General features: G+C 36.7%; 1 protein-coding gene across 1 annotated transcript in view; it reads right to left on the bottom strand.

The window, feature by feature from the left end:
- The window catches only part of THSD7B (thrombospondin type 1 domain containing 7B), a 550,701-nt gene that overhangs the window by 241,378 nt on the left and 294,127 nt on the right, over positions 1-15,196 (bottom strand). The window contains exon 8 of the mRNA XM_060687945.2: positions 2,527-2,721. Coding sequence (XP_060543928.2) covers positions 2,527-2,721 — 195 coding nt within the window. The remainder of the gene's footprint in view (positions 1-2,526; positions 2,722-15,196) is intronic.

Genomic DNA, 15,196 nt, shown 5'->3' with positions numbered 1-15,196 from the left:
GACCATAAAGGGAGCAGCAGCTCCGCCTAGTGAATGGAGGCTTCTCTCTGCCACAGCATTCAACGTTAAATGCTGCAGCAGAGAGAATCCAAAATTTTCTCCCTCCATTTACAGCGGAACTGCTGCAGCCTATCCCTTTAAGGTAGTCCTTGGGAGGGAGGAGGCCGGGGGGGCCATAAGGGGAGCAGCAACTCCTCTGTGAATGGAGGCTTCTCTCTGCCACAGTATTCGATGTGGCTGTTTCTCTCCTCCTTCTCGGACTTGATGGGCATGGTTTGGTGGGGTGATACCGCCCCAACTTGCCGTGAGTGATGTCAAGTTGGCTATGACCACTCAGTCACATGACCCCCCCCATCACCAAGCCACACCCACAGAACCAGTAGGAAAAAAATTTGAATGTCACCCCTGTTTGAGATGATGGATAGTCAAGGAAATAAACAAATGGATCATAGAACAAATCCATCCAGAATTTTCACTTATGATACAAACGATCAAGTATAAACTATTGCACTTTATGCACATCATGTCCTGACCCAACTCCTTTGAAGAATCCATACTGACAAAAAGTTGTAGTAAACAGAACAGGATGATTAGTAGCAAGATGGATGGACTTAATTATGACAGCAGTGAATGAAGCATTGAGAGACCTAAAGGTCAAGCTAAAGACAGATCATATATGGTTACTAAGAGTCAATGACCCTAAATTAATATCATGATTAAATTAACCATTTATTCTTGCCTGCTGCTATGCATACATTGATTCACTGAGCAAGAAATGTATGATTCTTTCATTAATTTTAGCTACTTTCTTTAAAAAATAATATTCAACATGTTCAGTACAAATTATTCCACTTGCACGTTTATTCAGGCTTTTAAAATCTGCTCCGAAGGACCTTACAAATAGGATGATTTAATATATGTAAATATATTACATTTGCATATATTAACATACAGTATGTGAGTAGATTGTTTTTTAGAACCCCATTTTCTTCTTCATTTTTATGTGTTGTGCAATATTCTTCTCATGGATCAATTCCATGGGTAACAGAAATGTCACATCTTCTGTTTTAATTAACTCTGTAAATTTTAAACAGAGTTAACTTATTTTATAAATAAAAACCAGATGAATAAATTGTAGCACCTTAGCTTAGTTTCTCTGAGATCCATTAACTGGGTAGAATTAAGCAGAATTTAGGTATATGCAGGAAAATACATTTCACGTTAACATGAAACTATCCAGATTAATTTTCCATTTTTCTGGATGTAGGAAATGTGTTGTTCCTTTCATTACCAAGAACACGCATTGCCATTTTATATGTGTGTGTGTATCTATATATATGTATATATGTATACATACATACATCTCACGGGGTTGCTGTTATGGGGGAAACAGGAGGAGGAAGAAATATCGTATATGTTTGCCGCCTTGAGCTAGTTATAAAAAGTAATAAAGGTGGGATAAAAAAATCTAATAAATACATACATGCAAAACTTTCTAGGTTTAATTTTTCCCCAAGTTGCAAGTAAATAATAACTGTTACTAAAACTATTACAATAATTCACTTGGGAAGGCACTGAATTTGAATGTGAAACAGAACACAACCTTGAAAAGTCAAGTTCCCTGAATGCTATCCTTTTCGTCCTCTCTCTCTCTCCCTTCCTTTCTCTCTCTTCCCCCCTCCCTCTCTCCACACAAACATACACAAATCATTTTACTTTTTAAAAATTTACATCTGATAATTCTAGCCAACCATGTTCATAACGATTATTGATTGTGGTTTCTGACAAATATGGCAGTCCCTAGTATAAAACTGTAAAGACTTTAGAATAAGAAACAAACTGCACTACGGTCATACTAAAAAAAAAAAAATAGAAAAAAAGAATTAAATGCTATGTTGAAAACTTAACCCTATCAAAAAAAGGTTTCTATAATTTTTATTCACTTCATATACTGGCTTCCACAAGTGGGACGCGGTGGCTCAGTGGCTAAGAGGCTGAGCTTGTCGATCGAAAGGTCGGCAGTTCAGCGGTTTGAATCCTTAGTGTCGCATAATTGGGTGAGCTCTTGTTATTTGTTCCAGCTTCTGCCAACCTAGCAGTTCAAAAGCACGTAAAAAATGCAAGTAGGAAAAATAGGGACCACCTTTGGTGGGAAGGCAACAGTGTTCCGTGCTCCTTTGGCATTTAGTCATGCTGGCCACATGTCCACGCAGACGTCTTCGTGGCTCTTCGGCTTTGAAACCAACCCCCTACAGTCGGGAACGACTAGCACATATGTGCGAGGGGAACCTTTACCTTTTTTTTATTGGCTTCCACAGCATCCTAAAGACAAATACATTTTCGCAAGTCAAGGGTGATCTGAAGACTGTGATCTACATGTTTGGAAATCACTGGAATGAAACTTTGGCATATCCAGTGTCTTCTGATAGGCAAAGATTCCCAAGCACAATGCCAGCTTTGGTACTTGACAGGAATTCTATTTGGAAACAAACAAATAAGCTAAAAAAAACAACAACCATTGTTTACCTTCTCCTGGTAATGCCAGTACAGATCTTGTTCTGGTTTGCCTGCCCTCTGAATTTTTATTGGAACAGGACTGAGAACAAGGGGACCATTGCGACCACTCCGTCACAACACAATCCATTCCACAGGATACTTCACAAGTTGTTGTTTTGGAAGGCGATGGAGAATCAGCACAAAAATCATCAGCTACATCCTCACCTAAAAAAGAAAGAAGCCAAAATAAAATGATAAGTACCTTAATCAAGATAAAGATTATTAGTATTGCGATGAAGAATAGGATAGGGAGGAACGGATGTTCAACAATCCACACATCTTTTCTTTTGTGTTGACAAATGTCAGGTCTGCGCAATGTATATCCTCCTACTTTATAGGGATTCAATCATCACCACTTTCTTTGGGCCAACTGCTGAAACTTTCTTCATGCAGGGTGCACGAGTGCAGGGATGGCATCACCTCACCATCCATATATTATTAATTTTCAGTGATTTTATCAGCCTTTGAAGGCATAGTAATACAAAATAATAGAAATCACCGTCTTACAATATATTACAAGGTAATATGTGGGTCAAAATATATTTGCAAAATAAGAAAGGACATTATTATGAGCCTTGGTGGTGCAGCGGACTAAAGTGCTATTAATGCTAGCACTTAGCTGCCAGCAGCCTGCAATTAGTGCAAGTTCGAATCTCAGCAGGCTCAAGGTTGACTCAGCCTTCCATCCTTTCGAGGTAGGTAAATTGAAGACCCGGATTGTGGGGGGCAATAAGCCAATTTTGTATAGAACAACACCGCTTTGGGGGGGGGGAAGCCCTAATAAGCAGGTATATACAAAAAAGTATGCAGGCTACTGCTATAATGCATTGTAAGCCGCCCTGAATCTACGGAGAAGGGCGGCATATAAATTGGACTAATAAATAAATAAATAAATAAATAAATAAATAAATAAATAAATAAATAAATAAATAAATAAATAAAGTTTTGGGCTGCGGTAGGCAAGAATAGACAGTATAGATACAACAGCATTTATTGAGTCAACTGGAACTGCTCAACAATAGGCAAATTCCTGTAATTTATACTCTGGGCCAGCGGTGGGTTGCCTCCGGTTTGGACCGGTAGAAAAACCAGCGGGAGGCCCTGCCCACTGCCCGATGTCATCATCAGCGATCTGCACGTGTGTGATCCCATTGCGAACCAGTAGTAAAGGTAAATAGAACCCACCCCTGCTCTGCTCCCACTGGGCCTCAACCAATCATAATACTTAAAAAAGTCCGCCCAAATATGAATGTTCTATGTTTCCCTCCAAAACAGTTGAAGTTAACAGTTAGGGTCATCTAAAGGTTAGTTTCACTTTAGCAGGGCTTAACACAACTATATGTATTCAATACAGAACAGACGTATTTCAACTGCCTTGACTTGCCAGTAGTCACATTCACAAGATGCAAAACCATATTTTTGAAATCTCCTACAAGTCATATTAAAAAGGTCAAATTCAAAACCTCTATTAGTTCATTTTCAGACTTCCTAGACTTTTCAAAGCAGGGTACAATTAATCAAATACATTGAAGCAATTAGATAGCTAATGTTTTAAATGAGACTATTAAAGTCCCAAAATCCATCACTGAGGTTGGATATATTAGAGCCGCAAAACAAGTATCAAGGCGCTCATACAAAAAATAAGTCTCTAGTTGTCAGCTGCAAGCTTCAAAAACATGGCAAAGATTGTCCTTAGTGTATTCTTCAGTAAAAATTCAATATACACTTGATGTGAAGAAAATATTGAGGAAATTATGTCCACTGAGAAGCTGAACCAAATACTTAATAATTCTGATCATGGAGCAACACAAGAGAAATTTATGTGCTATCTTGGAAAGATAAGGGAAGTACATATGTTTAGTTGATCCTGGCCTTTTGGGGCACTCGAAAATAGAAGAATATGGTGATGTGCACACAGATAAGACACAGAAAACTGGACTGAGTTATGGATATCAGCTCTGAACAATTCCCCAGTTTGAGCTCTTTAAATCTGAAATCTGAATCCCCGTACAAACATTTTCACTCTGAATAACTTTCCTCCTCCCTCAGGACATCTGCTTTTGTTATATTTAAGGAACCCAAGACTGACCCAATAGAGGCAAGTAATTTAAATATGAAGAGGAGATAGCAGTAAAACTAGGAAATGCAATTGAAGGAGGAAAAAAAGCTATTTGGTTTATGATGATAACGTAGAGAGAAGAAATCTATATTTCTTTGTCTTTGCAAAAAGGCACACATGTTGTTAGTGGAAGCAACTGTCAAACGTGCAACAGTAATTTCTACATTTATATTTCTAAACGAGGGCAGCTTTATAGTCTCTGAAATCCAAATAAAACTTTTCAAGCATATTATGGGGAATAATAAAGAGAATTGAGAATCGAGCAAGCAATTATGCCACAATGGATGGATGGATGGATGGATGGATGGATGGATGGATGGATCTCCGTCCCTCCCTCCCTCCCTCCCTCTCCCCCTCTCTGACTTCCCTGTGTGATTAAATATGTCGAAGCTTAACTTTCATGATTACTGTATATTTATTCTAGTGTGCTGAATGATGACATAATCATCAAAATAAGAATGATGAAATAAACGTCAAAATAAATGTCCTCCAACAAGGTTTCTCATCATGAATGAATATCAATCTCTATCCATGACACATTTGGCAAGATTTACTTGCTGCAACTACAACCTGTCATTAAGTCATTCTCTGAGAATGGCCTATTGCAGCAACACCACTCTAGATATTCACATCTAGCTGACAGCAGATGAGCTAAAAGAGGAGGCGGGTGGCAGGGGACAGGAGAAGAGGGATTAAACCATGCACCAATTATATGTGCTTGTCTCCATAAGTCATTCTGATATTATAGCCCTTGCAAGGATTTTGAGAATCTGCCTGGATGGCAGCTTTTACTAGATTCTAAAAACTAGAGGCATGAAAAGGTTATAAAGAACCCTTTAAAGTTGCAGCAAGAATTATATACGCACAAAATTGGAAACAAGAAGAGGTCCCGACTCAAGAGAAATTAATATCCAAAATTATGGAATGCGTTGAGATGGATAGACTCACCAAGGAGATCCAAGGAAAGGAAGAATCTGAATATTATCTGGTCTGGCAAAAGTGGTATAAATGGTTAGAGGGAAGTGGGGAAAAAAAAGAGAAGAAGAAAGAAAGAAAAATTAAATAAAAGAAAAGATATCAATAGAGTAAAATAAATTTTTACATCAAATGAAATTTAAGAAAGAGACACCAGATATCAATAAAATAATATCATTATATAAGGTGAGAGAAATAATGTATATTGAAGAATATAGGATATTGATATTATAACAATTCAGATATTATAGGTAGATGTCATTAAGATGATACTTGTTGTAAATTGTTTTACTTGCATTTATAAATGTATTGTGTGGTTTCTTAAATTAATAAAAGTTTAAAAAATTTTTTAAAAAAAGAACCCTTTAAAGTTATTTTAAGCCTGGGAGTTTTTGATGGTTTACTAGACAGGAGCCAACTTGTAAATTAGTATGTAAGTAAATAAATATAATTTCACTATTTCTATTTAAAACAAGTGTATCACAGATTTGCTCTGGGAATGAGATCAGCATCTCTAAATTTGATATATAATAAATAAAAAAATCGGTCTTATTTGTTACATTTTTCAAAGAAAACACAGAATACGTGTCCATCACCCAACTTTCACAGCTACAATTCAAATGATTTACATTTTATGTTTCTTCTATTCCATATGGACAGAAGTAAAAATTCTAGCTTGTAGTAATAATGGTACTATTGCTATAACCTCTAAAACAAGGAATAGAATTACTGAAGAAAAGAAGAACTAACCTGATCATGGGCTTCAAGTTATCGCAAGAAAATATTTATGCAGGTGAAAAATAGGATACATAACAAGTGCTGAATATCACCTGCTTCAGCATAACTTGAAAAAGCAATATTGGAAAATAATTTCATAAGGGTAACACTGGACGGTTTGACAAACGAATTATACAAATCTTTTATTCAAAATCCCAGTATATGAGAAATGTAAAACAGTCAAGGAAACTAGAATGCCAGAGAGGAATTTACTGCAGTTTCATCCTATCATACAATGTTGCCACCAATTTTCTTGCCTTATAAAATGGTGATTTTATTCCCACACTGGACAAAAGTGACTGAAAATAAAACAATCCATTTATCCATAACTCACTGGTTACAAGCTATCTATAGCAACTGCCAAAGATGTATTTCTAATTTCTTTGACTTTTCTCAAAATAAGAAATTGTAGATGATGAAACAAATTATTTGACTCTAGCTGTCTATGGAGATCCTCAGTCATCCAGAACACGGTTGTCAAAGACCAAAGATGTTTTTTCAAAAGGCAACTGTCTTTGTTTTTCCTTGAAGGTGTTTTGCTTCTCACCCAAGACATGAAGTGAAAAGGCTTCTCAAGAAACTTCCTGGATGAGAAGCGAAACGTCTTCAAGGAAAAACAAAGAAAGTCCAGTTGCCTTTTGGAAAAGCACCTTTGGGACTCTGGCTTTCTGTGAAATTGATTGGCAAATCCACATTAATGTAATGACCTTCATAAGTCTTCAGTACCAAAGGCTGGTCCACCATCCCACCAGACGGTTACTCTTCTTTCTTCTAGATAGACGACTCTTTGGTCATCAGCTATATTCTATTAAGTTCTTGGCTTTCACCTTGAGAGGATTGACACTTATGAAAGAAGGAACCAATTTTACCAATTCCCCTTTAAACGTAAGTTATCTAAACCTCTTTCCATTCTATTTTAAATTTTAAAAAAATCCCAGCACATGAGAAAGATGTTTAGAGCGAAACAGAGTTCAAAGAAAGAGGTTCATTAAAATCCAGCTCCCTAACAATTACTACATGCAAGAATTAATTACAGGTAGTCCTTGATTTACAACCATTTGTTTAGTGGCTGTTTGAAGTTATAACAGCACTGAAACCAGTGATTTATGACTGTTTTTCATACTTACAGCTATTGCAGCATCCCCACCGTCTCAGGATCAAAATTTGGACGCTTGGCAATTTGGCATGTATTTATGATGGTTACAGTGTCCCAGAGTCATGTGATCATATTTTGTGAAGCAAAATCTGGCAAGCAAAATCAATGGGGAAGCCAGATTCACTTAACCATCATGTTAACAACTGCAGTGATTCACTTAACAACCGTGGCAAGAAAGGTTATAAAATGGGGCAAAACTCACTGAACAATTATCTCACATGGCAATAAAAATTTGGGGCTCAATTGCAGGCATATCTCAATTGAGGACTACCTGTAATAGCAATATGCTCACGTGATCATTAGTCTACCTTCCTTCCTAAAATTAAAAATAAGAATGGAAATTAGGGAATTTGGAATAAGAGTTGCAGAGAATTACTTCATAATTACAAGTTTACGACAATATAACATCACAACACAACATTATTTTTGTTGTTGTTATTATGCTGTACCAAGCAATGTTGGATTGTATATAATTTTGCAACCAAGCACTAAAGAAAGAAGATCCTGATTTGCACACAAATGGCTCAAGCAATAGTTTTATTTATTTAATGGCATGCTGTCCGTCAATATTACTTCTTGTATCTATTCTTGTTCTCCTTGTAAAATAATGAAACAGTCATTAAAATACTATGCTTGCTATAAAAATTTATATCTCATTTAAATCTTGGGAAACAATACCAATAAACATTGAGTAACTGCTTCTCTATAACAAAGATGTCAGAAAATGGTAGTAAATTCAGGAATGGAGACAGAAGGAAATCAAAGTTACCATTTGCCTGCTTACTAATAGTAATTTTAAATCTTTCAGGATAAATTGTCTTAATGGGCAAAAATCTACTCTCAGACATCTAATTAGCCAAAAGAACTGTTGCATTTAAATACTAGGTAACAATAATAATACAATTTAGGAGGAAAGGATTGATTTGATATAATCATTTGTAATGTACTCAGCTCTTAGCAGTGTTGTCATTGACTTTTTTTCCCCCCATTCTGAGACACCAAATCAAATCCTAGTAATTCTAGTTTCGTGTCATTGCCATGCCAACTGAAAAGCCTACATCACACAGACATTGCTATCTGGATGCTGGTTTCAGTTAACATAAATCCAAGAAGCCATGTTGTCAGTTTGTCAGGGTAACCATCAGGGTGGGAAATAACCCATCACTATTTCATAAATTGAAAGAGGAAAGGAAGTTAGGGGAGGGGAGCAAATAAAATAATGAAAAGAATTAGAAATGTCACAGAGAGAGAGAAAAACAAGTGAAGAAGTAATGTTTAACAAAGGGAAAATGGAAAATAACATGAATGTTTCAGAGTTTGCGGACATAGTTCGGGGAAACAGAACAACACAACAAAGTAAACAACATGAATTTAAAGAAATGTCAAAATGGCTTTGTCGTTTCACATGGTGCAGAACATCATGTAATTTGTAATATAAGGTTAACTGATGGCAAGGAACACAAATAATTTTAAAAGAGAAGTAGATTCAGGGGTGAAATCCAGCAGGTTCTGACAGGTTCTGGAGAACCGGTAGTGGAAATTTTGAGCAGTTCGGAGAATCGGTAGCGGAAATTTTGAGTAGTTTGGAGAACTGGCAAATACCACCTCTGGCTGGCCCCAAAGTGGGGTGGGAATGGAGATTTTGCAGTATCCTTCCCTGCCATGCCCACCAAGCCACACCCACAGAACCGGTAGTAAAAAAAATTGGATTTCACCACTGAGTAGATTCATGGGATTATATCTAGTGGAAATTGGAATAGAATGCAGAACATCATTCATTCGTTTGTTTGTTCGTTGATTCATTCATTCATTATCTTTACAAATAACTCAAGCTGGCAAATACAGTATATCCAACACACCTTCTTCCTTCTATTTTCCCCCAACAATCCTGTGAGGTGAGTTAGGCTAAGAGAGAGTGACTGGCCCAAAGTCAGCCAGCTGGCTTTCATAGTTAAGGTGGAACTAGAACTCACATTTTTCTGCTTTCTAGCTTGATCCCTTATCCAGGGGTGTCAAACTGGGTGGCCTGTGTGGCGGATGCATCATGCACTGGCCACGCCCACCCCAGCTCCGTGAAAGGAAAAAAACATTGTGAAACAACACGTGCCCGCAACATGACGCCACGAGTTTGACACCCGTGCCTTAATCATTAGACCAAAGTGGCTCCCAAAAGTTTCCAACCTAGAAACACTTCCAGGACTTCCCTTCCTTTTCAAGAGACTAACCAGAGATGATGCTTTAGCCCTCTTAACTTTAATGATGGATGTCAGTGTAATTTAAAAGAGTCTTCCGTCAGCTGAATTCAAAGTAGGCTCTTACTAGAGTTTGGGGAACTTTGTTCTTTGCTCGATTGCTTTTTCTTTCTCTAATTCTCTCATTTTTCTCTGTCAGGTTTTGCTCAATGATTCTCTTTATACATCATAATCCTGATGGCCATGGGGACTTTTTTCTTTATTTCCCTCCTCTTGGGCTCTCTTTTGATAGATTTTTTTTTTAATGGCTGATCTGGCAGTTTAACTCTCAGTTCTTTCACTTCAATTTTTAATGTTTTCTATGGTAGCTATTCGATTTGGGGCCAATATCACTTTGCAGTTATCTCGTAATTTTCTTAAATTAATAAATGCTGTATAACTATAGAGAGAAATCTTTCCTAAAGCCCCTGCAACTAAGCTGTCTTTACCATTCTTTCTGAAATCTTGAACACTCTCCACTATTTCCCTGTAAACTGGGTGGAAATGTGTTATTTTTATCCTGCACTACTAGGCTTCAGTCCACTGCAAAATAAAATCTTATATGAAAACCCTGGGAGGAAAAAAAAAAGTGTGTAAAATCCCTCTATCCTTCACAGTTCCATTTAATTATTCCTGTTCTGCTTTTGCAATTGCAAAACATTCCGCTCCTCAGTAGTTGGTGCCAAGGTACAGTTTTATCTGAACATTATGAAGATGTAACAAAACAAGTTAATAAAACATACTGAAATACTTCAGCCAGCCTGTGAAACATTTTTGTATGGTTTCCATACAATTCTAGGCATGTCTGCCATTGTTCAATTTTTTATTTATTTATTTATTTTTATTTGATTTATATGCCGCCCTTCTCCGGAGACTCAGGGCGGCTTACAGTGCGTTAAGCAATAGCCTTCATACTTTTGTATATTTATACAAAGTCAGCTTATTGCCCCCACAAACTGGGTCCTCATTTAACCTACCTTAGAAAGGATGGAAGGCTGAGTCAACCTTGAGCCTTGGAGAGATTCGAACCAGCAGTAAATTGCAGGCAGCTGTGTTAATAACAGGGTGCTTTAAACCACTGTAGTACCAATGAGAATCATTTTTGCTAAACGTGCTAGGATTCAAGAGTCATTCATGCAATATGAAGACAGAGGTAAGGATGGGGGTCAGGAGAGAAAGAAACATTAATGAGATAACTGAACAAGCTTTAGAAAGCATTTTGTGAATCCTACAATTCAGTCCTGTGAGCTCCACTGGGATATTATCAGAGTTTTAGGTCACATGAAAACCAAAGTATGTTCAACCATACATAGAAAGACTTGGCTTCTTTATAAAGTCATACTATTAATGACCCTGGCACCAATTGTTATTTCAGCAACTGGATGAGTGCTAGATGAGCGCAAGGGATAGAATTATTGACATTAAGGCTATGTTCATTAAGCTTGTGTGATGTAGCAATTAAGTGCTGAAAGAGATCCATATCCCTCCTTTCAAGACATGGATCACAATCTCACAGCCTGAGCTATTTCACAGGATTGTTGCAATGGGAAAATGAGGACTGAACACTATCTGGAGCTCGTGGTGGCAACCGGAATTTATCAAATAATTAGATAAATAGAATTGAACCAGTAAGTTTTCCTGATAATATTAATGGACCTCTAAAGCCTTTTATTTTTTTCACCTGTTGATCCAGGATTAGTTTACTACAGTAATTTAGCCCTTGTCTGCTAGCACATGCCAAACGTGAGGAAGGCTATTGCTTAGCACATTGTAAGCCGCCCTGAGTCTCCGGAGAAGGGCGGCATATAAATCAAATTAAAAAAAGAGAGAGAGAGAGAGGATCAAGCATGAAGGATGACAAGAAACCTCAATGAATTTGTGCACAAGTGACAACTCAGACCACCATGACTATAAGCGATTCCGTTTGTACTTTTCATCATCTTTGTGTGTTACACGGAGACAACAACAAATGTAACTGACAATGGTGTATGGACAACCCTAAGGCAGAACAGAAGGATACAGAGCCTTAATAAATGAAATTGAGCCCTGGTGCTAATGCTGAGGTGATACCATTTGACAAAAGTAGACTAGACCATATCACCGTTCTATCAATATTCTAGTGCAATACACTTCAAATTAGGGTTACAGAGGAGCTAGTTGTTCTAGCGGAGTAACCTTTGGTTTTATCTGACGATAGCAAGTTTACAAATTAACATGTAGAATTAATAACGCCTACAATCCATTGGGAGAAGCACTGATGAAAATCAAAGAAACAAAGAACGTGTTTGGAATCACCTAGCCAGATAGGGAGGAATCAAACTGGGAATTAAACTTGAATCGTAGTGGAGCCACAAGAAATTCAGGAGTGGCCTCCTCTAAGGTCCATTGAACCCTTTACCTATCTGTTCCAAGGGAAGTCAAGTAATCCTGTATTATAGCAGAATATAATAAAATGGTTAGCTTCTATATTCTAATTCTATATGGATGAATGTAGCTGCTTGCGGCTGCCATCAGCTGGAAAATGTACTGAAATGTGAGTCTGAATAGATGCCAACCTATTCATGTGATGCTGGATCTATGTCTATGTCATACAAAAATCTTGATAGCCAAGATGTATTTTTAAACAAGAATAATATGGTACAATATATACACACAGACATGGTTAGCTTGATTGTGATGCATAAATGGAAGATACTCTGAACAAAGGGAATTAAGAATCATTATGATTGCATCTCAAATGTTATATATAATAATAGTGTAAATTTGGATCTCTGAAGGGTGTCTACCATTCCTTTGAGATAAATGATTGACCAAACAATGCTCTTACTTTTTATATAATTCTTCTATTTGTGTGAAACAGAGATGAGCACCAGCCCCTATAGTTGTCAACGACTAGTAAAGTAAAATCCTCAGGGACTCCTTTACCTTTCTATTTACCTAGCAAAAAAACATAAAATCTACTTGAACAGAAGCTCCATGGGGGCATCAAAGCACACAGAAGGCCAACTGGTGCCATAATTCCACCTATTTGTGCTTTAATCTCATTTGATGAGGATCAACCAATTTACTGCAATGGCTGAAGCAGATTTCCACCTTGCATTCTATTATATTCCATTATTATTTGTAGAGCTCACTGTCTTATTAACTACGTTTTATTCCCATTTTCATTCAAGACAGGTTCCCTTCCTTAGATAAATGCAACTGTTTAATTTCAACTGAATACATTCACACACAGAGATGTACACATCATAACATAAATGTTATCTTTATAGCAGGCTTCTGTTTTGCCTAAAATTTTAATTACATCATTAATAATTATGCCATCATTTATAGCCAACATGGCATGTTTCCTGAGGAGCCATTTAAAAAGTATTAAATATCAAAGCGGCTTTACCTTCTTATAACTGGTCTGATGATTATATTATAATAACCATCTAATACTACACACAATTTAGTTATGATAGCATCTATAAAATCTATAAAATAGGAAAGGATCATTCATAATATTCTAAAAGGAATTAGTTCCTCTGCAATTTCTTTTCTTGCAGCTGTTAAAATGGCGGAAGCTGCCAAAACTCTTTAAAATAAGCCACTGGAACCTGTACTGTATCGATTCCTCTGTAACTGAATCTTAAAGTCCATATTAGACATAATTCCACATTTTCTACCAGCACCTCTGGGTGAAGATAGGAACTGTGGACATACTGTAGATTCATACTACAGTGCAAAAGGACACAGCCCTTCAATTATTTTCATGAAGTTGTAATCACCGTGTAGGAGAGATGGGTGGCATTAAAAAAATTAATAAATAAATATATTGAGGAAATCTTAATTAATATATGGGGCATTTGTTAATTAATTATAATTATAATTAAGTTTTATATAATTTATGTTATATACTGACCTCACTAGATTTTGTTTGTTTTTGAAGAGGAGCATACTGTCCAAAACAATTGTTCACTAAAAATTGTGAGGGAATGGGTTAGGTTTAGGAAAATGTCCTAAATAGCATGGAAGAATGAGTAAAAGTTCCTTCTGACACCCAAGTTCCCTGAAAAACAAAGTCCAAAAGCAAATCCCCAAACTTTAGATTTATTTAAAAGAGGGGGAAAACAAAAAAAAATACTTGGAAAACTAACAACTTCAACATTAATAGTAAAATGTGGAGGAAGGAATGGAGTCTAACAATTAGGTGATCACTAAGGGACTATATTATTTATTATTTAAATCTATTTCTGACTTCTGTGTTTATTTCTCTTTCTTTATGAAAGATTCCTTAGTCCACCTTTCATTTCAAAATGTTTCTAACTTCTTCCAGTTTAGTTTTTAGTATCTGTTGTATCTCTCACCAGAGTCTTCCAGACTTGCCGTGTGCATGTAGAATGTTTACATACAGTATGTAGCATGTAAAAAGAAAGCTTGCTCTATTTCAACATTTTGAAGAGGAAATTCAATCAAAGCTTCATGGAGGCCATGGGTACAATACTAATAGATTTCATCAGATTACATATTAAAGCCTTAGGCGGGCTGCTCAAACTCCCAAACAATTCAGCCACCATTTCCTCTGGCTGACTTTCTTTCTTCCAAACTTCATTGTAAGATAGCAACATTTTCAATAAAATAACTTCACTATCTCGTGTCTGAAGTCGTATTGGTGACTTACAGAGAGGAAATTTCGGAAGCTTCTAATATCACATTCAGGATGAGTATCTTTTACAGTTTAATAGAAAAGACAGAAATTTTATTGGGCATCCAAAGAAATCTGAATTTGCATCGGCTTCAGATCGTGGACTGCACATAAAGGTCTGAATTACAGAAGGATTCACATCCAATTACGCACAATCCTTGCAGTGGGTAATCAGAAGTAAGTCTAATGAATTCAGTGTGGTTTGATCCAAGTTAAGCACATACAGACTCACGGCCTTAGAGACAGACTAGGTACAATTACGCTAATGGCAGATTTCACAGCCATGTTCTTATTTGCAGACCAATTATTAAGTCCACACCTGATACAAGGCAGCCATAATGCTACAGATTGTATAAGGATAATGACCTGATTGTTTCAATTTTCTGTAGTAGTGTCCATTACTCAGTTGGCAATTAAAAGAAACACAATAAGTATATAAAAAACAGAAATAAAAACAAGTTAAAAATCTTAGCAAAGTATTGATGGTAAAATCTGAACCAACTTCCAAATGGAAGAAGCCAAAAATTGTTGCACCACCACCCTGCCCAGATCAACTCTGTAGCCAAGACACTCATTTCCAGAACAAAACGCTTAGCTGACGAACAACACCTAAAAACTGAACTACACACTCTCACTAATGTACTAACATCCAATGGATTCCAAAGAAATAAGATCACCAACCTAATCCAAAAAGA

Source organism: Pantherophis guttatus, chromosome 1 (assembly GCF_059756535.1).
Source record: "Pantherophis guttatus breed Tessera chromosome 1, ASM5975653v1, whole genome shotgun sequence".
In the NCBI taxonomy this organism is placed as follows: Eukaryota; Metazoa; Chordata; class Lepidosauria; order Squamata; family Colubridae; genus Pantherophis; species Pantherophis guttatus.
This window is presented reverse-complemented; position numbering and strand designations above follow the sequence as displayed.